The 27,933-nt window shown below is 33.4% G+C and overlaps 1 protein-coding gene across 1 annotated transcript in view; it reads right to left on the bottom strand.

Moving 5' to 3' along the window:
* The window catches only part of LOC101887609 (trissin receptor), a 336,966-nt gene that overhangs the window by 16,017 nt on the left and 293,016 nt on the right, over positions 1–27,933 (bottom strand). The window contains exons 5-6 of the mRNA XM_059129526.1: positions 22,879–23,079; positions 22,336–22,635 (exon numbers count right to left, since the gene is read on the bottom strand). Of these exons, the coding sequence (XP_058985509.1) occupies positions 22,336–22,635; positions 22,879–23,079 (501 nt within the window). The remainder of the gene's footprint in view (positions 1–22,335; positions 22,636–22,878; positions 23,080–27,933) is intronic.

Here is a 27,933-nt window from a genome sequence, read left to right as displayed (position 1 = left end):
AATTCAAATGTGCTACATAAGCTTATATGTTCAGGACAGAAAAAAGTTAAGGACAAAGGAGGATGAGGCAAGATGTGTGTTAAACTAAAAATTTAAATTTAGCTTTGGTTATTTGAACTAAACAAACAAAAAAGCTGCAGTGTTCGAAATGCCCCCAGAAGGTCTTCTTTGTAAAAAAACTCTCAAGATTGTCTTCGACATAGAGAAGACCTCCAGGGATTATTTTTTGTGAAGTGAAGAACTGTAGAAGCCGTTTCTGTAGAAAATACCTTTATATGGTATGTTATGTAGTGAAGACCTTAAGGAGGTCTATGAAGACCTTCAAGAGACCATATATAAGGCAGACTTGCAGATGGTCTTCTATGCCGGAAAAATGTCCTAATGGTCATTTATAAAGAGAAGACCTCTAGAAGTCATTTTTATACAGAAAAAAACTCCTGATGACATTACAGATAGAGAAGACCTCCATTAAAAAAAAAAACACCTTGAAACGGTCTTCTAGGTAGAACAGTCCTCCCAAAGCTTATCTATATAAATAAGATTCCCGGAAGATCGTTTATATAGAAAGGTCCTTCATATGGCAAACTACCTCCAAATGGCTTACTGCACAGAAAGGCTTCCAGTTTGTCTTTTACGATGAAAAGACATCCAGATGGAAAAATGAAAAAGGACCCTCGATAAGGTCTTCTAGGCAAAAAAAAAATGCATCGACGCAATGTAAAACAGATTTCTACAAGGTATTCCATGTAATAAGATCCTTCGGAGGATTTTTGTTTTATAAAGAAATATGTAGAGAAGACCTCCTGGAGCTTTTCTATATAGGAAATACCTCCAAGTGGTCTTGTATGTTAAAGAGATCTCTAGGAGGCCTTATATGGAGAACCCCATAAGGTCTTTCATATTGGAAAGACTTCTAGACGTTCTGTTGTGAGCAAAAGTCCTCCAAAGACCTCTGGAAGGCCTTTTTATGCTGCAAAGACCTCCTAGTGGCCAGAAGGTCTTTTACGAGTATACAGAAAATACCTCCAAATGCTCTACTGCACAGAAAGACCTCCAGTTTGTCTTTTACGATGAAAAGACACCCGGATGGAAAAATGAAAAATGACCCTCGATAAGGTCTTCTAGGCAGAAAAAGATATCTATGCAATGTAAAACAGATTTCTACAAGGTCTTCCATGTAGGAAGAACCTCCATATTAGCATAGCATATCTATGTGGCAAATACCTCCAAGTGATCCTCTAATGACTACCTTTAGAAGGTCCTGTCTGTTAAAATAAAGACCTTCAAATGGAATTTTATGTAGGCCAGAACCTCAGAAGATATTCGGTACTGGAAGGACTTCTGGACGGTCTTCCATGAGAATAAGTTCTCTTAAAAACATTTTATGCAGCAAAGACCTCGTGGTGGCATTAAAGGTGGAGAAAACCGCTACAAGAAGGTCTAACCTTAAAAAAGACCTAGGTAGATAAGTCCTCCCGAAGGTCTTCCATATAAGCTCCATAAGGTCTTCTATATAGGAAATACCTCAAGGTGACTTACTGCACAGAAGAGACCTCCAGTTTTTCATCTATGATGGAAAGACATCCAAATTGAAAAATAAAAAAAGGACACCCGATAAGGCCTTCGAGAGAGATAAAGATGTTGATGATATATAAAACAGATTTTTACAAGGTCTTCCATGTAATAATATCCTTCGAAAGATTTTTTTCATGTAGAAAGAACCTCCATATTACATTCTTTGTAGAAAAGACCTCCGGTAGCATATCTATGTGGCAAATACCTCCAAGTGGTCTTCTAAAGACTACCTGTCTTTTAAAAAATAGTTTCAAATGGAATTTTATGTAGGCCAGAACCTCAGAAGAAATTCGGCACTGGAAGGACTTAGCTATGAGAATAAGTCCTCTTGAAAACATTTTACGCAGCAAAGACCTCGTGATGGCATTAAAGGTGGAGAAACCCTCCAGAAGGTCTAACATTAAAAAAGACCTAGGTAGATAAGTCCTCCCGAAGTTCTTCCATATAAATAAGACTTCCGCAAAATCGTCTATGTAGAAAGCACCTTCATATGGCAATCTAGATGGCGAAGAACTCCAGATGGTCTTTTATATAGAAAAGACCCCCAAATGGTCTGAAAAGACATCCAGATTGCGTTTTATGTAGAAAAGACCTCTAGATGGCCTTGTATAAAATAACACCACCAGAAAATCTTCCTAGGAGGACTTCTAGACGGTCTTTTATGAGAATAAGTCTTTTAAAGACCTCTTGAAAACATTTTATGTAGCAAAGATCTCCTGATGACATTAAAGATAGACAAGACATCCACAAGGTCTTCATGAAAAACATGACCTTGAAACGGTCTTCTAGTTAGAAAAGTTCTCTCAAAAGTCTTCTATACAAATAAGATTCCCGGAAGATCGTCCATGTTAAAAGGAGGCAATTTGTGTAGAGAAAAATCCAGAAGGTCTTCCATATTGAAAATACCCCCAAATGACCTACCGCACAGAAAAGACACCCAGTTTTTATTCTATGATGAAAAGAAATTCAGGCAAAACAATTAAATAATGACTACCGATAAGGTCTTCGAGAAAGAATTAGACATCCAAAAAAAAAAAAAAATTCTACAACGTCTCCCATTTAATGAAGTCCTTCGAAAAATGTTTTATGTAGAAAGAACCTTCAATTATATTTAGAAAAGACCTTTGGTAGCTCTTCTATGTGAGAAATATCTCCAAGTTGTCTTGTAAGTAAAGTAAATCTCTAGAAGGTGTTTTGTTTTGAAAAATAGTATTGTATGTAGGCAAGAACCCTATATGGTCTTCCATACTAGAAGGTCTTCAATGAGGAGAAGAAGTCTCCCCAATATTTCTAGAAAACATTTTATGAAGCAAAGACCTACTGATGACATTATAGGGAGAGAAGCCCTCCAGGAGGTCTTCCATAAAAAAAACCCCTAGGTAGAAAAGTTCTCCCGAAGGTCTTCCATGTGAATAAGACTTTCCGAAGAGATAATACTTAGAAAGGACCTTAATATGGCAAGCTAGGTAGGGAAGAACTCCAGATGGCCTACTGCGTAAAGGAGATCTCCAGTTTATCTTCTATAATGAAACGACATACAGATGGCCTTCTCTGTAGAAAAATCTCACTTCAGATTGCCTTGCATGAAAATAACAGATGTAGATACCCCCCGGAGTTCTTTAAGGCAGAAAGGACCTCCAGATGGTACTATATATGGGAAAAAGTAGTGTGAAGTAGGTTTTAAGGAATGGGCCAGGATTGGACTTTATTGGTTACTTCATTCACTTTATATGAGATATGTGATAATTTTTAGAAAATGTTAAAATGTCCGTGAAGGTCCAGATATAGTTCACCGGAGTGTTCCACTTTCATACTTCTTCTAATACTGATAATTCATCATACTCCAATACTGAAGGTCTTAAAATCGGGCAGGACCGACAAAATTTCGAAAAAAATTTCACAAAGCTTTTTCTGAGATGTATTTGATATATTTCTATGACTATTGTTGTTACGGAATGAATATTACGGCTGCGGAGGACAAAAATAACAATATATATGGAAGCTATAGCTATATCTGAACCGATTTCGATCAAATTTGCCACACTTATTTTCAGTCCTAATTTGCTGATGGGCTGATATCACAAGTTTGGTGTACATAAAAAAAGGCAAATCGGATGAAGATATTATATGGGAGCTATATCTACATTTTTACCGATTATCTCCAAATTCAATAGGGTTCGTCCTTGGATCAAACAATTGATTTCTGCAAAATTTCATCTGGATCGGGCAATAAATGCGATCTGCACTTCGTTTAGAAAAACACATTGACACACGGATGGACAAGTATAAATCGACTCAGAATGTGATTCTATGCAGATCATCGAAAGGAACTATGGATGTGTCTCTGTTACAAACAAATGCCCAAAGGCATAATACCCTGACCACCTTGTGGTGTATTGGTATGGGCAAAATTACAAAAAAATCGTTATGCAAGTTATGACCGATTAAGGTATTAACAAGTAAAAAAGCAGTAAGTTCGGCCGGGCCGAACATTGAATAACCTCCACCATTCGGAACGAATTTGGAAATTTTCAAAAGGGTAAATTTCGCCAAAAATTGTGTTGACATCTTAAAAATACCGAATATAGCCGTTATATTAAGGTCTGTAGGCATTGATTGTCACAAACCATTACCATATTCAAATTCGAAACTTGAAATAAACGGTGAAAAATGTAGCTAAAATCATCAAAATACCGTACATAGGGAGGTACTGCTATAGCGGACCTATACGAGAACCTGGACCTGCATAGACAATTTTCTATCACAGATTGTAGCTCCATTACCAACTTCAAATACGGCATCTTAAACAATTTCGGTGAATAATGTCGCTAAAATCATCAAAATACCGAATATCGGGAGGTAGGGTAATATGGGGGCTATACGAAGACGTGGACCTGCACAGACAATTTTCTGTCTTAGGCTGTAGTATCAATTTCGAACTACAAATGTCAAATTTGAAACAATCCCGGTGAATGATGTCGCTAAAATCAATAAAATACCGAATATCGGGAGGTAGGGTAATATGGGGCTATACGAAGACGTGGACCTGAACCGACAATTTTCTGCCTTAGGCTGTAGTATTCGTTACGAACTTCAAACACCAAATTTGAAGCAATTCCGGTGAATAATTTCGCTAAAATCATCAAAATACCGATTATAGGGAGGAACCGTTATATGGGGGCTATACGAAGACATGGACCTGCACGGACAATTTTCTGCCTTAGGCTGTAGTTCCCATTACGAATCTCAAACACCAAATTTGAAACAATTCCAGTGAATAATTTCGCTAAAATCATCAAAATACCGATTATAGGGAGGAACCGTTATATGGGGGCTATACGAAGACATGGACCTGCACGGACAATTTTCTGCCTTAGGCTGTAGTATCCATTACGAATCTCAAATACTAAATATGAAACAATTCCGGTGAATAATGTCGCTAAAATCATCAAAATACCGATTATAGGGAGGAACCGTTATATGGGGGCTATATGAAGACATGGACCTGCACGGACAATTTTCTGCCTTAGGCTCTAGTATCCATTTCGAACTTCAAATACCAAAGTTGAAACAATTCCGGTGAATAATGTAGCTAAAATCATTAAAATACCGAATATCGGGAGGTACCTTTATATGGGGGCTATATGAAAACGTGGACCTACATGGCCCATTTACAAACTTAACCTGCCTACTGGCAAAATAAACATGTGTGCAAAATTTTAGCCTTTTATCTCAATTCGTTCGAAAGATAGCGTGATGACAACAGACGGACAGACAGTCGGACAGGCAGACGGACAGACAGACAGACTAACGGATATGGCTAAATCGTCTTAGAACTTTACGCTGATCAAGAATATATATACTTTGTTGGGTCCGACATGAGTATTTCGAGGAGTTACAAATGGAATGACTAAATTAATATACCCTCCATAGTATGGTGGAGGGTATAAAAATTGTGGCCCTTTGTGGTTGAGGTACCAGAAGGGTTTCGCAGATAAATATAATTTTCAAAACAGATCTTGTGATACTAGAAATGTTTGTATGTGTGAAATTTGATGAGTTGAGCGTTTTTCAAAATCTTGAACCCTATGTGGGGGAGGTACCAGAAGAAATGGTTCGATCTCTACCATCGTTATAACACGTCTTGTGTTGATGGAAATATTAAGAAATTCGTCTCGTTTTTTATGAGCTTCATTAATATTCAAACTTTTGACCCTTTGTTCATCTTCACACAAACTCACATTTTACAAAGGTCATTTATTCAACATTTTGACCTTTTGTGAGGGAGGTACTTGATGGACGGGCCATTATCGTCCATTTTTCCATCTGACCTAGCATTGATAACTATTTTGGAATTTGCCAAGTTTGCTCTGTTTTTTTGCCCATCTCCGAACTTAATCCGTATCCACACGAGGATATAAAAATCCAAGGGCATGGCTTTGATAATGCTTTGAAAGGTTTTGTTTCATCAACATATCTCTGTCTTTGGGAAATGCACTTGAATATGCATGCATAGTCCGTAAGAAATCTACATTGAAATTTTTGAATACGCCCCTAAAAATACTTATTATTATACTTGTAGACCTGGCGTTGAAAATCTGTCCGACTTAAAATGTTAAAATATTATTATTTGGAAAGATGCAATTTTCGTGTAATTATACCCTCAGCCATATGGCTACAGAGGGTATATATAATTCTAATAAGTGTTGTTTTTCCATATTCCGGGTGTAGGTTACTATATGTTCCTATTTCATTATTCAATTTCCTAACGTTCGAAAAACGATGTCAAAAGTTTTCAAAATTATTATTGGTTCAAATTTACTTGTTGAATATTATATGGTATGCGAAAAACTATAAATTCATCTCACATTTTTTTTTTTTAATTTTTGTCAATATATATGACAGCAAATTAAGACATAATTTTCCACAGATGGAACCAAAATTTGGATAATTTAAAAACATTTAAAAATTTCCTATTAAATATGCATAAAAATATTATCTTAAAAAATATTTTCAACACATGTCAGTTCAACAAAAAAAAAAATCAAATTAACATTTGCTTTGAACATAATTTCCATATTTTGTTGTTAACTTTCAAAAACAAATTTTGTAAATAAAGTCGAATTACCCAAAAGAGAGAGAGAGAGAGTGGTTCGTACAGTTGAGATTTTCAATCCTTTGGAAAGTGGAAAGCACAAAATGTTGTGCGTTACTTCCTGTCTAACCTTAACTTTGTTCGCACGTACTTCCGTCACAAAATGTTGCCATGTCATATTTTGTTTAGGGAAATTTGTTTGAAAATACTTCAGCTACAAAAAAATCCAACACACAATACTACACGAAAATGGACGGCTAAATGGTTACGAGACAGGCTTGGCTTAGCTAGATCTATACACCAAGAAACGTGGATTTTTAAAGGATTTTTTTTCAAGGACCAAGAAACGTAGATTTTTTAAAGAATATTTTTTCAAGGACCATGAAAAGAGGATTTTTCAAAGAATGTTTTTCAAGGACCAAAAGACCAAGAAACATGGATTTTTTAAAGAATATTTTTTCAAGGACCAAAAGACCAAGAAACGTGGATTTTTTAAAGAATATTTTTTCAAGGACCAAAAGACCAAGAAACGTGGATTTTTTAAGGATTATTTTTTCAAGGACCAAAATACCAAGAAACGTGGATTTTTTAAAGAATATTTTTTCAAGGACCAAAAGACCAAGAAACGTGGATTTTTTAAAGAATATGTTTTCAAGGACCAAAAGACCAAGAAACGTGGATTTTTTAAAGTATATTTTTTCAGGGACCAAAAGACCAAGAAACGTGGATTTTTTAAAGAATATTTTTTCAAGAACCAAAAGACCAAGAAACGTGGATTTTTTAAAGAATATCTTTCCAAGGACCAAAAGACCAAGAAACGTGGATTTTTTAAAGAATATTTTTTCAACGACCAAAAGACCAAGAAACGTGGATTTTTTAAAGAATATTTTTTCAACGACCAAAAGACGAAGAAATGTGGATTTTTTAAAGAATATTTTTTCAACGACCAAAAGACGAAGAAATGTGGATTTTTTAAAGAATATTTTTTCAACGACCAAAAGACCAAGAAACGGGGATTTTTTAAAGAATATTTTTTCAACGACCAAAAGACCAAGAAACGTGGCTTTTTTAAAGAATATTTTTTCAAGGACCAAAAGACCAAGAAACGTGGATTTTTTAAAGAATATTTTTTCAACGACCAAAAGGCCAAGAAACGTGGATTTTTTAAAGAATATTTTTTCAAGGACCAAAAGACCAAGAAACGTGGATTTTTTAAAGAATATTTTTTCAAGGACCAAAAGACCAAGAAACGTGGATTTTTTAAAGAATATTTTTTCAAGGACCAAAAGACCAAGAAACGTGGATTTTTTAAAGAATATTTTTTCAAGGACCAAAAGACCAAGAAACGTGCATTTTTTAAAGAATATTTTTTCAAGGACCAAAAGACCAAGAAACGTGGATTTTTTAAAGAATATTTTTTCAAGGACCAAAACACCAAGAAACGTGGATTTTTTAAAGAATATTTTTTCAAGGACCAAAACACCAAGAAACGTGGATTTTTTAAAGAATATTTTTTCAAGGACCAAAACACCAAGAAACGTGGATTTTTTAAAGAATATTTTTTCAAGGACCAAAACACCAAGAAACGTGGATTTTTTAAAGAATATTTTTTCAAGGACCAAAACACCAAGAAACGTGGATTTTTTAAAGAATATTTTTTCAACGACCAAAAGGCCAAGAAACGTGGATTTTTTAAAGAATATTTTTTCAACGACCAAAAGACCAAGAAACGTGGATTTTTTAAAGAATATTTTTTCAACGACCAAAAGACCAAGAAACGTGGATTTTTTAAAGAATATTTTTTCAACGACCAAAAGACAAAGAAACGTGGATTTTTTAAAGAATATTTTTTCAACGACCAAAAGACCAAGAAACGTGGATTTTTTAAAGAATATTTTTTCAAGGACCAAAAGACCAAGAAACGTAGATTTTTTAAAGAATATTTTTTCAAGGACCAAAAGACCAAGAAACGTGGATTTTTTAAAGAATATTTTTTCAAGGACCAAAAGACCAAGAAACGTGGATTTTTTAAAGAATATTTTTTCAAGGACCAAAAGACCAAGAAACGTGGATTTTTTAAAGAATATTTTTTCAAGGACCAAAAGACCAAGAAACCTTGATTTTTTAAAGAATATTTTTTCAAGGACCAAAAGACCAAGAAACCTTGATTTTTTAAAGAATATTTTTTCAAGGACCAAAAGACCAAGAAACCTTGATTTTTTAAAGAATATTTTTTCAAGGACCAAAAGACCAAGAAACCTTGATTTTTTAAAGAATATTTTTTCAAGGACCAAAAGACCAAGAAACGTGGATTTTTTAAAGAATATTTTTTCAACGACCAAAAGACCAAGAAACGTGGATTTTTTAAAGAATATTTTTTCAAGGACCAAAAGACCAAGAAACGTGGATTTTTTAAAGAATATTTTTTCAAGGACCAAAAGACCAAGAAACGTGTATTTTTTAAAGAATATTTTTTCAAGGACCAAAAGACCAAGAAACGTGGATTTTTTAAAGAATATTTTTTCAAGGACCAAAAGACCAAGAAACGTGGATTTTTTAAAGAATATTTTTTCAAGGACCAAAAGACCAAGAAACGTGGATTTTTTAAAGAATATTTTTTCAAGGACCAAAAGACCAAGAAACATGGATTTTTTAAAGAATATTTTTTCAAGGACCAAAAGACCAAGAAACGTGGATTTTTTAAAGAATATTTTTTCAACGACCAAAAGACCAAGAAACGTGGATTTTTTAAAGAATATTTTTTCAAGGACCAAAAGACCAAGAAACTTGGATTTTTTAAAGAATATTTTTTCAAGGACCAACAGACCAAGAAACTTGGATTTTTTAAAGAATATTTTTTCAAGGACCAACAGACCAAGAAACGTGGATTTTTTAAAGAATACTTTTTCAAGGACCAAAAGACCAAGAAACTTGGATTTTTTAAAGAATATTTTTTCAAGGACCAACAGACCAAGAAACGTGGATTTTTTAAAGAATACTTTTTCAACCACCAACAGTTGAAGAAACGTGGATTTTTTAAAGAATACTTTTTCAAGGACCAAAAGACCAAGAAACTTGGATTTTTTAAAGAATATTTTTTCAAGGACCAAAAGACCAAGAAACGTGGATTTTTTAAAGAATATTTTTTCAAGGACCCTTAGTCCAACGTGGATTTTTTTAAAGAATATTTTTTCAAGGACTCTCATGATTTTGAAGTGTATCGTCAATTCGTTTTCGCCTGCGCTTACATCTTGTGTATTCCTTATTTTTGCCTTCGCCCTGACTTCCTCTCATCTTCCGTTTCCTTATTAAAACTTTTTAGACATTTACGAAAATTTGTATTAGATAAACTTTTTTTGTGAAGGAGTTTTGCCTTTGTTGTTGTGTTTTTCATTTTCCTTTCACTTTCCTGTTAAATATTGTTTGGTGCATTGCGTAGCTTAACCTTAAAAATTGTTTGCCAAGAAAAAGAGTCACGGAAGTGTTATAATTTCAGATAAAAGATGTCAAGGGGATAATGAATTACGAGAGATTTTCTGCTGGCAGAGATTAGAGCTGCGGTAGAGACGTAGAAAGTGCGTTTGCCAAATGTTAATTTGGCAAACTGTTAACATAAATGTGAGACCATATTTTTTTATTCAGTGGTTCTCCAAGGAGTGTTATATGAAAAAATGAACTCTGGCTTCTGTTTTTTACAGAGTCTCACCAACCTTTGGGGATCCATATGCCAAAGTTAAAGTAATTTGTTGGCGCAAAAATAAACAATTCCCTTTCCTTGAGGGGTATTAAATATTTTATTATCCTGACAATTTCATCTGATGTGTCACTTATTCTCAACGTCAGGAAAAAAGGATTTGGTGATGAAAGAAAACTTTTCCCTTTCACTTTGGGTCATTTCGGCTGACCTTCTCCTTCCTTGGCCAAACTAAGAAACACGTTATTTCGAAATTCAAAGCCTGCCAATTCTTACGCCTAATTGCCCCCTAAAGAATCAGAAAGATAACAGTGTTTATGTCTGTGATTGATGTAAGACCGGAGAGAGATAGAAAGAAGGGGAGAGAGAAGCAGAGAGAGGGGGAGAGACAGATTTTTATGTTTGATTTTAGCTTAACTTGTCCTGCTGTGGTACTACCAATCAAATATTTATTTTGGCATTAGATTAACAACGTTGTTGTCTGCTGAAATGAACTGAATATTTGGAGAAAGAAATTAGTTGAAAACAAATTGGCAAATAACTAATGGACCTGAATTAATGAGTAGCAGGACATGTGTAAAGAGATGGGATTGGGAAATGGAAATGGAGAATGGGGTTTTCTTAAAGAGTTTCAATGACTGTGGATTTTCTATAGAATTTTGACAAGACTCAAAAACTTCAATGAACGTGAATTTTTTAAGAAATTTGACAGGACTCTTTAACGAAACGTGGATTTTTAAAGAATTTTCCAAGACTCAATGACTTTAATAAAGGCGAATTTTTAAAGAATTATTCCAGGACTCAAATATGGAGTTTTTATGGAATTTTGTAGGACTAAAAGGCTTCAATAAATGTAGATTCTTAAATAATTTCGCCAGGACTCAAAGACTTAAATAAACGTGGCTATTTTCAAGATTTTTTCCAGGACTCAAAGGGGAACTTTTTAAAAAATTTTGCCAGAAATGAAAGACCTTAATGAGCATGGATTTAAAAAAATTCAGCATTCAAGGATTTTAATAAAAAAAATAAAAATTTTTGCTAGGCCTCAAAGAATAAAAAAAGTGATTTTTTAAAGAATTTTTCAGGACTCCAAGGCTTAAATAAGTGGATTTTTTAAGAATTTTGCCAGAATTCAAAGACTTCAGTAGACGTGGATTGTTAAAAGAATTTTACCAGACCTAAAAGACTTCAATAAACGTCGATTTTTCAATGAAATGACACTTCAACAAACGTGGATGTTTTCAAAAATATTGTCAGGACTTAAGCTCATCAATGAATGTGGATTTTTAGAAGCATGTTTTTTTTTAAATATTTTTTCCAAAGTCCTATAGTAGCGTGGATTTTTTAAAAATTATTTTTCCAAAGACCTATAGTAGCATAGATATTTATTTTTCCACACACTTGGTTTTTTAAGAATATTTTCCCAATAACTCAGTAGAGTCGATTTTTTTAAAGCGTGGATTTTTTTAAACATATTTTTCCAGTAACTTGCAGAAACGTGGATTTTTTAAAAATATTTTTTCAAGGACTTGTAGAATGGTGGATTTTTTAATTTTTTTTCAACAACTTGTAGAAGGGTGGATTTTTAAAAATGTTTTTCCAAGGACTTGAAGAAGCGTGGATTTTTTCAAAAAAAATTTTTCAAGGACTTGAAGAAGCGTGGAATTTTTCAAAAATATTTTTTAAAGACTTGTGGAAGCGTTGATTTTTTAAAAATATTTTTTCAAAGACTTGAAGAAGCGTGAATTTTTTAAAAATATTTTTCCATGGACTTCCAGAAGCGTGGATTTTTTAAAAAAATTTTTTCATGGACTTCTAGAAGCGTGGATTTTTTAAAAATATTTTTTCATGGACTTCTAGAAGCGTGGATTTTTTAAAAATACTTTTTCGAAGACTTGTGGAAGCGTGGATTTTTCAAAAATATTTTTTCAAAGACTTGTGGAAGCGTGGATTTTTTAAAAATATTTTTTCTAGGGCTTGTGGAAGCATGGATTTTTTAAAAATATTCTTTCAAGGACTTGTAGAAGCGTGGATTTTCTAAATATATTTTTCCAAGGACTTGTAGAAGCGTGGATTTTTTTCAAAAATATTTTTCCATTGACTTGTAAATGCATGGATTTTTTCAAAAATATTTTTTTAAGGACTTAAAGAAGCGTGGAGTTTTTCAAAAATATTTTTTCAAGGACTTGAAGAAGCGTGGTTTTTTTTAAAAATATTTTTTCAAGGACTTGAAGAAGCGTAGATTTTTTTAAAAATATTTTTTCAAGGACTTGTAGAAGTGTGGATTTTTTATAAATATTTTTCGAAGGACTTGTAGAAGCGTAGTTTTTTTTAATATTTGGACTTTATAACAATTTTATTTCAAAAACTTTCATTCAGCATTCATTTTTAGAAATAATTGTTCAAAATATTTGCCGAAGATTGGATTTTTAAAAATATTTTTTTTTTAATTTTTTAAATATTTTTTTGTAAAAGGACATAGATTTTTAAAGAATTATTTTTCAAAGGACTTGTATTTTTATAGAAATAATTTTCAAAGTATGTGGATCTTTTAAAATTAATTTTCAAAGGAAGTCGATCTTTTGAAAAATGATTTCAAAGGACGTAGATCTTTTAAAGAATTATTTTTCAAAGGTCGGGGATCTCTTAAAGATTTATTTTTCAAAGGACGTGTATTTTTTAAAGAATTTATGGAATTATTTTTCAAAGGATGAAGCGTGGATTTTTTAAAAAATATTTTTTCAAGGACTTGAAGAAGCTTGGATTTTTTAAAAAATATTTTTTCAAGGACTTGAAGAAGCGTGGATTTTTTAAAAAATATTTTTTCAAGGACTTGAAGAAGCGTGGATTTTTTAAAAAAATATTTTTTCAAGGACTTGAAGAAGCGTGGATTTTTTAAAAAATATTTTTTCAAGGACTTGAAGAAGCGTGGATTTTTTAAAAAATATTTTTTCAAGGACTTGAAGAAGCGTGGATTTTTTAAAAAATATTTTTCAAGGACTTGAAGAAGCGTGGATTTTTTAAAAAAATATTTTTTCAAGGACTTGAAGAAGCGTGGATTTTTTAAAAAATATTTTTTCAAGGACTTGAAGAAGCGTGGATTTTTTAAAAAATATTTTTTCAAGGACTTGAAGAAGCGTGGATTTTTTAAAAAATATTTTTTCAAGGACTTGAAGAAGCATGGATTTTTTAAAAAATATTTTTTCAAGGACTTGAAGAAGCGTGGATTTTTTAAAAAATATTTTTTCAAGGACTTGAAGAAGCGTGGATTTTTTAAAAAATATTTTTTCATGGACTTCTTGAAGCGTTGATTTTTTAAAAATATTTTTTCATGGACTTCTTGAAGCGTGGATTTTTTAAAAATATTTTTTCATGGACTTCTAGAAGCGTTGATTTTTTAAAAATATTTTTTCATGGACTTCTAGAAGCGTGGATTTTTTAAAAAATATTTTTTCAAGGACTTGAAGAAGCGTGGATTTTTTAAAAAATATTTTTTCATGGACTTCTAGAAGCGTGGATTTTTTAAAAAATATTTTTTCAAGGACTTGAAGAAGCGTGGATTTTTTAAAAAATATTTTTTCAAGGACTTGAAGAAGCGTGGATTTTTTAAAAAATATTTTTTCAAGGACTTGAAGAAGCGTGGATTTTTTAAAAAATATTTTTTCAAGGACTTGAAGAAGCATGGATTTTTTAAAAAATATTTTTTCAAGGACTTGAAGAAGCGTGGATTTTTTAAAAAATATTTTTTCAAGGACTTGAAGAAGCGTGGATTTTTTAAAAAATATTTTTTCATGGACTTCTTGAAGCGTTGATTTTTTAAAAATATTTTTTCATGGACTTCTTGAAGCGTGGATTTTTTAAAAATATTTTTTCATGGACTTCTAGAAGCGTGGATTTTTTAAAAATATTTTTTCATGGACTTCTAGAAGCGTGGATTTTTTTAAAAATATTTTTTCATGGACTTGAAGAAGCGTGGATTTTTTAAAAAATATTTTTTCATGGACTTGAAGAAGCGTGGATTTTTTAAAAAATATTTTTTCATGGAAGCGTGGATTTTTTAAAAATATTTTTTCATGGACTTCTTGAAGCGTGGATTTTTTAAAAATATTTTTTCATGGACTTCTAGAAGCGTTGATTTTTTAAAAATATTTTTTCATGGACTTCTGGAAGCGTGGATTTTTTAAAAAATATTTTTTCAAGGACTTGAAGAAGCGTGGATTTTTTAAAAAATATTTTTTCATGGACTTCTAGAAGCGTGGATTTTTTAAAAAATATTTCTTCAAGGACTTGAAGAAGCGTGGATTTTTTAAAAAATATTTTTTCAAGGACTTGAAGAAGCGTGGATTTTTTAAAAAATATTTTTTCATGGACTTCTTGAAGAGTGGATTTTTTAAAAATATTTTTTCATGGACTTCCAGAAGCGTGGATTTTTTAAAAATATTTTTTCATGGACTTCTAGAAGCGTGGATTTTTTAAAAATATTTTTTCATGGTCTTCTAGAAGCGTGGATTTTTTAAAAATATTTTTCATGGTCTTCTAGAAGCGTGGATTTTTTAAAAATATTTTTAAGATTTATCCATTCAATGATCAAAACCACTATTGGGTGACAGAAGCGTGGATTTTTTAAAAAATATTTCTTCAAGGACTTGAAGAAGCGTGGATTTTTTAAAAAATATTTTTTCAAGGACTTGAAGAAGCGTGGATTTTTTAAAAAATATTTTTTCATGGACTTCTTGAAGAGTGGATTTTTTAAAAATATTTTTTCATGGACTTCCAGAAGCGTGGATTTTTTAAAAATATTTTTTCATGGACTTCTAGAAGCGTGGATTTTTTAAAAATATTTTTTCATGGTCTTCTAGAAGCGTGGATTTTTTAAAAATATTTTTTCATGGTCTTCTAGAAGCGTGGATTTTTTAAAAATATTTTTAAGATTTATCCATTCAATGATCAAAACCACTATTGGGTGACGGAATTTGAGTATTAAAACATCCACAATTGGGCTAAACTTTTCATAGATCCCCGAATTAAAAAAAAACACGGGTTATAAAATATCCACCAGTTAATTTCAAAAAATATCCGCTATTTCCCAGAGAATATTCACAAAAATTACGAATTGATGAAAGTATTTATAAGTTAAAGTATTTATAAACCCATAATTGCACGATAAAAATGTTTGAGGCCAATTATGTGAAAGGTCCAAAATTTTTAGAATTTTCTTTTATGAAAAGAACGATTAGGCGCCATAGTTTGATTCGGAAAATACCAATAATTGGACGACAGATTTTAATTCGTAAATGATTTACGATTTGTGTGTATTACCTCATCCATAATTGGTAGCTGGAATTTTTTTTAAATACCAAAATTGATCGCCCAAAAAATACAAAAAATAACGAATTGGCGAAAATATATATAAATAATTGCCCGCCAGAATTATCCAATGACAGATCTTCAATTGGACGCCAGAATTTTTATATTAAAATGCCGTCGATTGGGCGCTAGAACATCTAACTTGAAAGCTTTAGAAACGCCTAGAATTTTTTAAAATTTTTCATTCAAAAGACTTGGAAAATTGCGGATCTTTCAAGGATTATTTTTTATATATTTCCCCTATGTATGACTTACTGTATTAATGGATATTCAAATCCATTTTAATATTACATATAAACAATGTATTTGTTGAATAGATAATAATTCATTGCGTTTATACCCAAGAAAAAAAGTAAATAAAAAGATTATCAAATAATATGTGTGTAAAAAGCTGTCATAAATCTCTTTTTTTTTCCTGAAAGGCTCTACTGAAGGACACAGAAAGCTGTGAGAAAACAAAAATAAAGAATCAAAACAAAAAAAAAAAAAAACAGAAAAACTCAAAACAACCCACCTGAAGGTTATCATGCTGTGAAGAGAGACAAGTTAGGTGTTTGTATTGGCGTACACACACAGAGAGAGATACATACATGAAGATATTGGTTGTGTTGTTAGGTGCAGATGGAACAGTTAGTAGTCGAGTTGTAACAACAGTGACGATTATTTATGGCCCCAACAACAGTGGAGGTTGTGAAGTAGTTGGTAGTTTGTAGTGGTGTTAGTGCAGTTCCAATGGAAATTGTTTTGAATATTTGTTTGTTATTTGTGTTTTGTTTTTTTTTATTTTGATATTTGAGTGTTGGGATTTTGGTCGGAGGGTTTTGTGGGTGTTAGTCGTGTATGGTGGGTGGGTTGGAGTGTTCGGTGGTTTGGAGTGTTCGGTAGGTTGGATTGTATGGTGGGGTGTGTTAATCCAAAGATATATTTGTATTAGAGTTTATTTTTTGTTATTACATGTTGTTTTTAGATTGTTTCCAGTTATTGGTTCGGGAGATTTGTATTTTAGTTGTTATTTATTTTTATTTTTGTTACCATGTTTTTTAGTTACATTGTGTTTTTTATTTTAGATTCATGTTTTTTATTGTTTTGAAATCCACACACATCCACGGATATTTGACGTTTACACAAACACAGACACATAGAGATGTAGGTTTTGATAATTGTTTTGGTGTTTTGTTTTTTTGAACAAAAATACATTTTCCAATTCCAAAGTGTCGACATTGCACAATTTTTTTTTTATTTGCAGTTGTAGGACACACACATAGACGAGGAAGAACAAAAATGGTGTTGGATGTGTTGAAAAAAAAAAAAAACGGAATTTAGAAGAAAGATTATTATTGAGTAGAGTTTTAGAGGAATTACAGTTGTTTGTTTAATGAAATCTACATGCATGCATATATATAAGTAATAATAGGATGGAATTGTCTGGACCAAGCATATGATAACCAACACCACTCAGATTTACGTAAAAACTAATATTTTTGTTTTTCATAAAAAACGATGATTGGGCGCCAGAATTTCTATATAAAAGGATCTTGATCTTCTATGTATAAGGGCCAGCTATGGTGGACAGAATTTATTTATTAAGTGAAGTGCGATTGGGCTCCCGCATTTCTGTGTTAACAGAAAAAGATTGGACGCCAAAAATTTTGTCTGACAAAATTCGCAATTTTTTATGAAAAATCTGTAAAGGAAGTCTTAAAGTCGGGCGGGGTCGGAGTGCATATTACGGCTGTGGGTAACAAATATAACAAATCGGATGAACAATATATATGTGAGCTATAGCTGAACCTATCTTCACCAAATTTGACATACTAGCTTCTAGACTCAATGAGGTCGCATGTGCCGAATTCCATCTCATTTGGGCAAATATTAGACGTTTGGTGCACAATAAAAGGTAAATCGGACGAAGTTATATATATGGTAGCTATATCCAAATCTGAACCGATCTCGATGAAATTTAGCAAAGGTATTTCTGAGCTGTATTTGATATATTTCCCCAAATATCGTTGTTACGTAGTGCATATTACGGCTGCGGAGGACAAAAATAACAAATCGGATGAACATTATATATGGGAGCTATAGCTATATCTGAACCGATTTCGATCAAATTTGGCATACATATTTTCAGGCCTAATTTGGTTGTATGTGCAAAATTCCATGCTATTCGGGCTGATATTACACGTTTAGTGCACAATAAAAGGCAAATCGAACGAAGATATATATGGGAGCTATATGTAAATTTTGACCGATTATCTCCAATTTCAATGGGGTTCGTCCTTAAGCCAAACAAATGATTTGTGCAAAATTTCATCTGGATCGGGTAATAAATGCTAACTGTACTTTGTTCACAAAAACACATGGATAGACGGACGGACGAACAGAGATGCATAAATCGACTCAGAATGTGATTCTATGCAGATCATTAAAAGGAACTATGAGTCTATCTCGTTTCCTTTTGCCTGTTACAAACAAATGCACAAATACATAATACCCTGACCACCTTTTAGTGTAGGTTGGGCGCCAGATCTTGAGTTTTACAACAACCATGATTGGAAGCCAAACGTTTGATAACATAAACATCTTTTAAATTTACATAAAATTTGAAAATTTTTTTTCTAATTGTCCCGTGCGGAATTTCATTAAAAAAAAGATATATGATTCTTCGAACCTCCGAACCTTTTGGTAAGTTTTTTTTAATGAAAAAAAACGAACGATTGAGCACCAGTATTACTCAATGAAGAGTTGAACCTATAACACTCATAGACAGATTTTCAATCTGAAAAAAATTCAAGATTGGGCGCCAATATTGGTTGTCTTAAAAAGACCACCATTGTAGGCAAAAATCGGGAGTTAGAATTGTGCCCCAAATGTGTGATAGCCAACTCTTTTTAAAAATTTATGTAAAAACTAATAAATTTGTAAATTAAAATACACATGATTGGCTGTCAGATTTTTTTTCATAAAAAAACTATGATTGGGCGCCAGAATTTCTATATAAAAGGACCTTGGTTTGGGCACTCGAATTTCTCTGTAAAAGGACCAGTGATTGTGGCCAGCATTTCTTCATTAAATAAAGTGCCATTGTCCGCCATAATTTCTGTGTAAACGGAAAATAATTGGCCGCCAGAAAAAGAATCGCAATTTCTTCCTGAAAAAATCTAGATTCGGCGTCAATTTCTTATACCCTACATAACGTAGTGGTAAGGGTATTATGTCTTTGTGCATTTGTTTGTAACAGGCAAAAGGAAACGAGATAGACCCATAGTTACCTTTGAGGATCTTCATAGAATCACTTTCTGAGTCTTTTTATGCATGTCAGTCCGTTTGACCGTCCGTCCACGTATTCTTGTGAACAAAATGCAGGTCGCATGTATTATCCGATTGAGATGAAATTTTGCTTCTGCAAAATTTTATTAAGAACATTTCAGATTTGGATATAGGTAACATATATATCTTCAACCGATTTGGGATTAGTTGTGCTCCAAATGGACAATATTTGTCAAAAAGTCCTGAATTTTGGTACAACCGAACCAATTCATTCTAGAAGCATGTAAATTAAATTTGGTTCATATATAGCTATAGCTCCCATATCCTCATTTTCGTAATATGCATTCAACAAAAATGATATCTGGTACCAAATATCTTATAAGGCTCGACAATACCTTTGAGAAATTTAGATATAACTCCAATATATATCCTTAATCCGAGTTCAGGTTTATGGTACAAATAATGGCTAATATTAGCCCAAATGGAGTGTATTTCGAGACGTACGATTCCATTGTGTGCAACTCGGATCCGATATATATATATATTTTTAATCCTTTTTATACACTACACCACAAGGTGGTCAGGGTATTATGTCTTTGTGCATTTGTTTGTAGCAGGCAGAAGGAAACGAGATAGACCCATAGTTCCTTTTGATGATCTGCATAGAATCACATTCTGAGTCGATTTATGCATGTCCGTCCGTCCGTCTGTCCAGGTATTTTTGTAAACAAAGTACAGGTCGCATTTATTGCCCCATCTAGATGAAATTTTGCACAGATCATTTGTTTGGCCCAAGGACGAACCCTATTGAAAATTTAGATATAGCTCCCATATATATCTTCGTCCGATTTGCCTTTTATTGTGCACCAAACGTGTAATATCAGCCCGAATTGTATGGAATTTTGCAGGTACAACCAAATTAGGCCTGAAAATATGTGTTCCAAATTTGATCGAAATCGGTTCAGATATAGCTATAGCTCCCATATATATTGTTCATCCGATTTGTTATTTTTGTCCACCGCCGCCGTAATACGCACTCTGCAACAACGATATTCTGGGAAATATATCAAATACAGCTCAGAAATATCTTTGCCAAATTTTATCGAGATCGGTTCAGATTTGGATATAGCTCCCATATATATCTTTATCCAAATGGGCAATACAATTCCGAATTTAAAAGATACAAATGCTTCGGCTTATTTAGTCCTTTTAACTTTAAGTTATAATTATAATCATAGCGTCTATGATTGAATTCTCCCACAAAAAACTTTTAATTGTTATGTGGAGCTCTACTAATTTAGCAAAGTGGTGTAGGATATCATAAAGTCGGCCCCGCCTGACTTTAGGACTTTCTTTACTGGTTTTATTCTGGAAAAATCCTCGATTGGTCGCCAATATTTGTATCTTGATTGGGCCACGATTGGGTGTCAAAGTTTAAGCATTAAAATACTCAAAATTGGCCTCCAAAGTTTTGAGACTTGTTTAATAAAAGGCCTGCAACTGGGAGCCATCACTTCTTTATTAAAAAGAACAACTATTGGGAGTTAATATCTGTTTCTTGACAGGCATAAAATTGGGCGCCAGTGTTAGTTTCTAATGTTTTTTTTACTCTTTAGAAGAGCTGATGGGCCAGTGAGTTTCCATAGACAAGCTGACAGGCCAGGGAGTCTGCATAGACGAGCTGACGGGCCAGGGAGTCTCTATAGACGAGCTAACGGGCCAGGGAGTTTCTATAGACGAGCTGACGGGCCAGGGAGACTCTATAGACGAGCTGACGGGCCAGGGAGTCTCTATAGACAAGCTGACAGGCCAGGGAGTCTGCATAGACGAGCTGACGGGCCAGGGAGTCTCTATAGACGAGCTAACGGGCCAGGGAGTTTCTATAGACGAGCTGACGGGCCAGGGAGACTCTATAGACGAGCTGACGGGCCAGGGAGTCTCTATAGACGAGCTGACGGGCCAGGGAGTCTCTATAGACGAGCTCACGCGCCAGGGAGTCTCTATAGACGAGCTCACGCGCCAGGGAGTCTCTATAGCCGAGCTGACGGGCCAGGGAGTCTCTATAGACGAGCTGACGAGCCAGTGGCAGTCTCTATAGACGAGCTGACGGGCCAGGGAGTCTCTATAGACGAGCTGACGAGCCAGTGGCAGTCTCTATAGACGAGCTGACGAGCCACTGGCAGTCTCTATAGACGAGCTGACGAGCCACTGGCAGTCTCTATAGACGAGCTGACGGGCCAGGGAGTCTCTATAGACGAGCTGACGGGCCAGGGAGTCTCTATAGACGAGCTGACGAGCCAGTGGCAGTCTCTATAGACGAGCTGACGAGCCACTGGCAGTCTCTATAGACGAGCCACTGGCAGTCTCTATAGACGAGCTGAATGTCATTAATGGCAAGGGAGCCTCTATAGAGCCCATACAAGAAGTCTCCATAAACAAACTGTCGAATTGTCCATCACAGAGATGATCGACAGGGAATCTCCATGTGGATCCATTGACGATCTTATGGGCCAGAAAGACTATATAGACGAGCTGACCGGTCAGGGAATAGACGAGCTGAATGTCATTTAAGGCAACGGAGCCTCTATAGAGCCTATACAGGAAGTCCCCATAGACAAGCTGTCGGAACAGGGAATCTGTATAAATGAACTGAGGGCCACGGATTGTCCACGAGCGACAGGGAATCTCCATGTGGATCCATTGCCGATCTTATGGGCCAGAAAGACTCTATAGACGACCTGACGGGCCAGGGAGTCTCCATAGACGAGCTGACGGGCCAGTAAAGGTAAGGGAGACTCTATAGAGCCTATACAGGAAGTCTCCATAGACAAGCTGTCGGAACTGGGAATCTGTATAAATGAACTGAGGGCCACGGATTGTCCATGAGCGACAGAAAATCTCCATGTGGATCCATTGACGATCTTATGGGTCAGAAAGACTCTATAGACGAGCTGACGGTCCTGGGGGTCTCCACAGACAATCTGACGGGACAGGGAGTTTCAGAAGCGGGCCAGGGATTCCCTATAGCTAGCTGGTCGAGGTCGCCTCCTATAGACGAGCTGTCTCCATAAGCCTCTTTCCCTAATAATAATTCCTTCCAGCGGTGTTGGACATCACATGGACAAATTTTAAGGATTGCCATGTGTACATAAATTCTCACATTTGAATTTTGAGAATCAATGTCCACATGTAAATCCTTCCAGGCCGTTTTTAAGTTAAAGGTTGAATCTACTAGCTTTTAAACATAAAATGTGCACTTCTTTACAAAAACACAAAGAAAAAAACAACATTCAACATTTAAGGACTCGCAAGGACCTTTGTCTTTTCCACTCACCTGACTCTCGGTGATGTTGACGCCACGTTTTTCATATTTGCAACTCTCTTTGCGTGACAGCGTCGACGGGGCACCACTACTGCCCACCGACAAGGGTGTCGAAGTGGTCGACTGCTGTTCCAGCTGATGAATATTGTGCAAATGATGATTGTTGGCATGGGCATGATTGTGATGCTGGTGCTGATGATGATGGTGATACATGCTGTTGTGCATGCCCATGCTGTTCTCCTGTTGGGCCAGATGATGGGAGAGGCCGCGGGAGCTGCGCCACAGAGCAATGGCGATTTTGCTGTAGAGGACCTGAGAAAAAAACGAAAATGAGATTAAGGGGTTAATAGGGGGTCAAGAAGGGTAAATATTTAGACTTAAAGGAGGATTAAGGGCATAACCTTCCGTAAAAATATTTATTGCAGTCAGAAATTTTTCAAAATTTCTTAAAAGCCTCCTAATATTATTTTTCCATACGTCACGTCATCGGAATTTTTTATCCAAACAATTTTTTTCGTCAAAATTTTTTCCCAAAAAATTTCCCACCCCACTTACCGTCATCACCAACAGCGGTATACAGTACAGCAATCCAAAATTGATCATGTCCAGCCATTTCGAATTGAACATTTTCCTATCCAGCACACATATCTCCTCCTCGCGGCCACTTTCGGTGTGAACATTTTTAATGGTTTTACTGAAAACAAATTTCGGTGTCGAATACACAGCGGATGTTATCCAAACGGTCAATATGACCATCTGAAAAATACAACAACAACAAAAACAACAAATCAGTGAAAAATTGCATTAACAAAATTGACTTTTTTATTCGGAGGCATTAAATGCATTTCCATGACAATCTGCTGTGCAAAAATTCGACGGATATATATGACTGAGCTGGGTGTTTGGGTTTTCAATTCGATGAACAAATTATTGGGCATGAAGTGTATGGAGATCGATATATGGAGGCATTTTATGCAGATGAAATATTGAGAAATTTTAGAGAAATAAAATTTTAACTATTTTTTAAAGGTTGAAAAAATAAAAACGGTTGGGCGCCATCTGGGGGATTAAATATTAAAATGACGAATGGCAAAGAATTTTTTCCAAGGACCGTTGGTCTAATAAACCTGGATTTTTTAAAGAATTTATTCCAAGGACCATTGGTCTATAAAACGTGGATTTTTTAAAGATTTTTTCCAAGGACTATTGGTCTAATAAACGTGGATTTTTTAAAGAATTTTTTCCAAGGACCATTGGTCTAATAAACGTGGATTTTTTAAAGAATTTTCTCCATGGACCATTGGTCTAATAAACGTGGATTTTTTAAAGAATTTTTTCCAAGGACCATTGGTCTAATAAACGTGGATTTTTTAAAGAATTTTTTCCAAGGACCATTGGTCTAATAAACGTGGATTTTTTAAAGAATTTTTTCCAAGGACCATTGGTCTAATAAACGTGGATTTTTTAAAGAATTTTTTCCAAGGACCATTGGTCTAATAAACGTGGATTTTTTAAAGAATTTTTTCCAAGGACCATTCGTCTAATAAACGTGGATTTTTTAAAGAATTTTTTCCAAGGACCACTCGTCTAATAAACGTGGATTTTTTAAAGAATTTTTTCCAAGGACCATTGGTCTAATAAACGTGGATTTTTTTAAGAATTTTTTCCAAGGACCATTCCTCTAATAAACGTGTATTTTTTAAAGAATTTTTTCCAAGGACCATTCCTCTAATAAACGTGGATTTTGTAAAGAATTTTTTCCAAGGACCATTGGTCTAATAAACGTGGATTTTTTAAAGAATTTTTTCCAAGGACCATTGTTGTAATAACCGTGGATTTTTTAAAGAATTTTTTTCCAAGGACCATTGGTCCAATAAACGTGGATTTGTTAAAGAATTTTTTCTAAGGACCATTGGTCTAATAAACGTGGATTTTTTAAAGAATTTTTTCCAAGGACCATTGGTCTAATAAACGTGGATTTTTTAAAGAATATTTTTTCAACGACCAAAAGACCAAGAAACGTGGATTTTTTAAAGAATAATTTTTCAAGGACCAAAAGACCAAGAAACGTGGATTTTTTAAAGAATATTTTTTCAAGGACCATTAGACCAAGAAACGTGGATTTTTTAAAGAATATTTTTTCAAGGACCAAAAGACCAAGAAACGTGGATTTTTTAAAGAATATTTTTTCAAGGACCAAAAGACCAAGAAACGTGGATTTTTTAAAGAATATTTTTTCAAGGACCAAAAGACCAAGAAACGTGGATTTTTTAAAGAATATTTTTTCAAGGACCAAAATACCAAGAAACGTGAATTTTTTAAAGAATATTTTTTCAAGGACCAAAATACCAAGAAACGTGAATTTTTTAAAGAATATTTTTTCAAGGACCAAAAGACCAAGAAACGTGAATTTTTTAAAGAATATTTTTTCAAGGACCAAAGGACCAAGAAACGTGGATTTTTTAAAGAATGTTTTTCAAGGACCAAAGGACCAAGAAACGTGGATTTTTTAAAGAATAATTTTTCAAGGACCAAAAGACCAAGAAACGTGGATTTTTTAAAGAATATTTTTTCAAGGACCAAAAGACCAAGAAACGTGGATTTTTTAAAGAATATTTTTTCAAGGACCAAAAGACCAAGAAACGTGGATTTTTTAAAGAATATTTTTTCAACGACCAAAAGACCAAGAAACGTTGATTTTTTAAAGAATATTTTTTCAACGACCAAAAGACCAAGAAAGGTGGATTTTTTAAAGAATATTTTTTCAAGGACCAAAAGACCAAGAAACGTGGATTTTTTAAAGAATATTTTTTCAAGGACCAAAAGACCAAGAAACGTGGATTTTTTAAAGAATAATTTTTCAAGGACCAAAAGACCAAGAAACGTGGATTTTTTAAAGAATATTTTTTCAAGGACCAAAAGACCAAGAAACGTGGATTTTTTAAAGAATATTTTTTCAAGGACCAAAAGACCAAGAAACGTGGATTTTTTAAAGAATATTTTTCAAGGACCAAAATACCAAGAAACGTGAATTTTTTAAAGAATATTTTTTCAAGGACCAAAATACCAAGAAACGTGAATTTTTTAAAGAATATTTTTTCAAGGACCAAAAGACCAAGAAACGTGGATTTTTTAAAGAATATTTTTTCAAGGACCAAAATCCACGTGGATTTTTTAAAGAATATTTTTTCAAGGACCAAAATACCAAGAAACGTGAACTTTTAAAGAATATTTTTTCAAGGACCATAAGTTAAAGAAACGTGGATTTTTTAAAGAATATTTTTTCAAGGACCATAAGTTAAAGGAACGTGGATTTTTTAAAGAATAATTTTTCAAGGACCATAAGTTAAAGGAACGTGGATTTTTTAAAGAATATTTTTTCAAGGACCAAAAGACCAAGAAACGTGGATTTTTTCAAGGACCAAAAGACCAAAAAACGTGGATTTTTTAAAGAATATTTTTTCAAGGACCAAAATACCAAGAAGCGTGAATTTTTTAAAGAATATTTTTTCAAGGACCAAAAGACTAAGAAACGTGGATTTTTTAAAGAATATTTTTTCAAGGACCAAAAAACCAAGAAACGTGGATTTTTTAAAGAATATTTTTTCAAGGACCAAAAGACCAAGAAACGTGGATTTTTTAAAGAATATTTTTTCAAGGACCAAAAGACCAAGAAACGTGGATTTTTTAAAGAATATTTTTTCAAGGACCAAAAGACCAAGAAACGTGGATTTTTTAAAGAATAATTTTTCAAGGACCAAAAGACCAAGAAACGTGGATTTTTAAAGAATATTTTTCAAGGACCAAAAGACCAAGAAACGTGGATTTTTTAAAGAATATTTTTTCAAGGACCAAAAGACCAAGAAACGTGGATTTTTTAAAGAATATTTTTTCAAGGACCAAAAGACCAAGAAACGTGGATTTTTTAAAGAATATTTTTTCTAGGACCAAAAGACCAAGAAACGTGGATTTTTTAAAGAATAATTTTTCAAGGACCAAAAGACCAAGAAACGTGGATTTTTTAAAGAATATTTTTTCAACGACCAAAAGACCAAGAAACGTGGATTTTTTAAAGAATAATTTTTCAAGGACCAAAAGACCAAGAAACGTGGATTTTTTAAAGAATATTTTTTCAACGACCAAAAGACCAAGAAACGTGGATTTTTTAAAGAACGTTTTTTCAACGACCAAAAAAACAAGAAACGTGGATTTTTTAAAGAATGTTTTTCAACGACCAAAAGACCAAGAAACGTGGATTTTTTAAAGAATGTTTTTCAACGACCAAAAGACCAAGAAACGTGGATTTTTTAAAGAATATTTTTTCAAGGACCAAAAGACCAAGAAACGTGGATTTTTTAAAGAATATTTTTTCAAGGACCAAAAGACCAAGAAACGTGGATTTTTTAAAGAATATTTTTTCAAGGACCAAAATACCAAGAAACGTGAATTTTTTAAAGAATATTTTTTCAAGGACCAAAATACCAAGAAACGTGAATTTTTTAAAGAATATTTTTTCAAGGACCAAAATACCAAGAAACGTGAATTTTTTAAAGAATATTTTTTCAAGGACCAAAAGACCAAGAAACGTGGATTTTTTAAAGAATATTTTTTCAAGGACCAAAATCCACGTGGATTTTTTAAAGAATATTTTTTCAAGGACCAAAATACCAAGAAACGTGAACTTTTAAAGAATATTTTTTCAAGGACCATAAGTTAAAGAAACGTGGATTTTTTAAAGAATATTTTTTCAAGGACCATAAGTTAAAGGAACGTGGATTTTTTAAAGAATAATTTTTCAAGGACCATAAGTTAAAGGAACGTGGATTTTTTAAAGAATATTTTTCAAGGACCAAAAGACCAAGAAACGTGGATTTTTTCAAGGACCAAAAGACCAAAAAACGTGGATTTTTTAAAGAATATTTTTTCAAGGACCAAAATACCAAGAAGCGTGAATTTTTTAAAGAATATTTTTTCAAGGACCAAAAGACTAAGAAACGTGGATTTTTTAAAGAATATTTTTTCAAGGACCAAAAAACCAAGAAACGTGGATTTTTTAAAGAATATTTTTTCAAGGACCAAAAGACCAAGAAACGTGGATTTTTTAAAGAATATTTTTTCAAGGACCAAAAGACCAAGAAACGTGGATTTTTTAAAGAATATTTTTTCAAGGACCAAAAGACCAAGAAACGTGGATTTTTTAAAGAATATTTTTTCAAGGACCAAAAGACCAAGAAACGTGGATTTTTTAAAGAATATTTTTTCAAGGACCAAAAGACCAAGAAACGTGGATTTTTTAAAGAATATTTTTTCAAGGACCAAAAGACCAAGAAACGTGGATTTTTTAAAGAATATTTTTTCAAGGACCAAAAGACCAAGAAACGTGGATTTTTTAAAGAATATTTTTTCTAGGACCAAAAGACCAAGAAACGTGGATTTTTTAAAGAATAATTTTTCAAGGACCAAAAGACCAAGAAACGTGGATTTTTTAAAGAATATTTTTTCAACGACCAAAAGACCAAGAAACGTGGATTTTTTAAAGAATAATTTTTCAACGACCAAAAGACCAAGAAACGTGGATTTTTTAAAGAATATTTTTTCAACGACCAAAAG

This window comes from Musca domestica, unplaced genomic scaffold (genome assembly GCF_030504385.1).
Source record: "Musca domestica strain aabys unplaced genomic scaffold, Musca_domestica.polishedcontigs.V.1.1 62, whole genome shotgun sequence".
In the NCBI taxonomy this organism is placed as follows: domain Eukaryota; kingdom Metazoa; phylum Arthropoda; class Insecta; order Diptera; family Muscidae; genus Musca; species Musca domestica.
The sequence above is the reverse complement of the archived record's forward strand: the minus strand, read 5'-3'. Positions and strand labels throughout refer to the sequence as shown.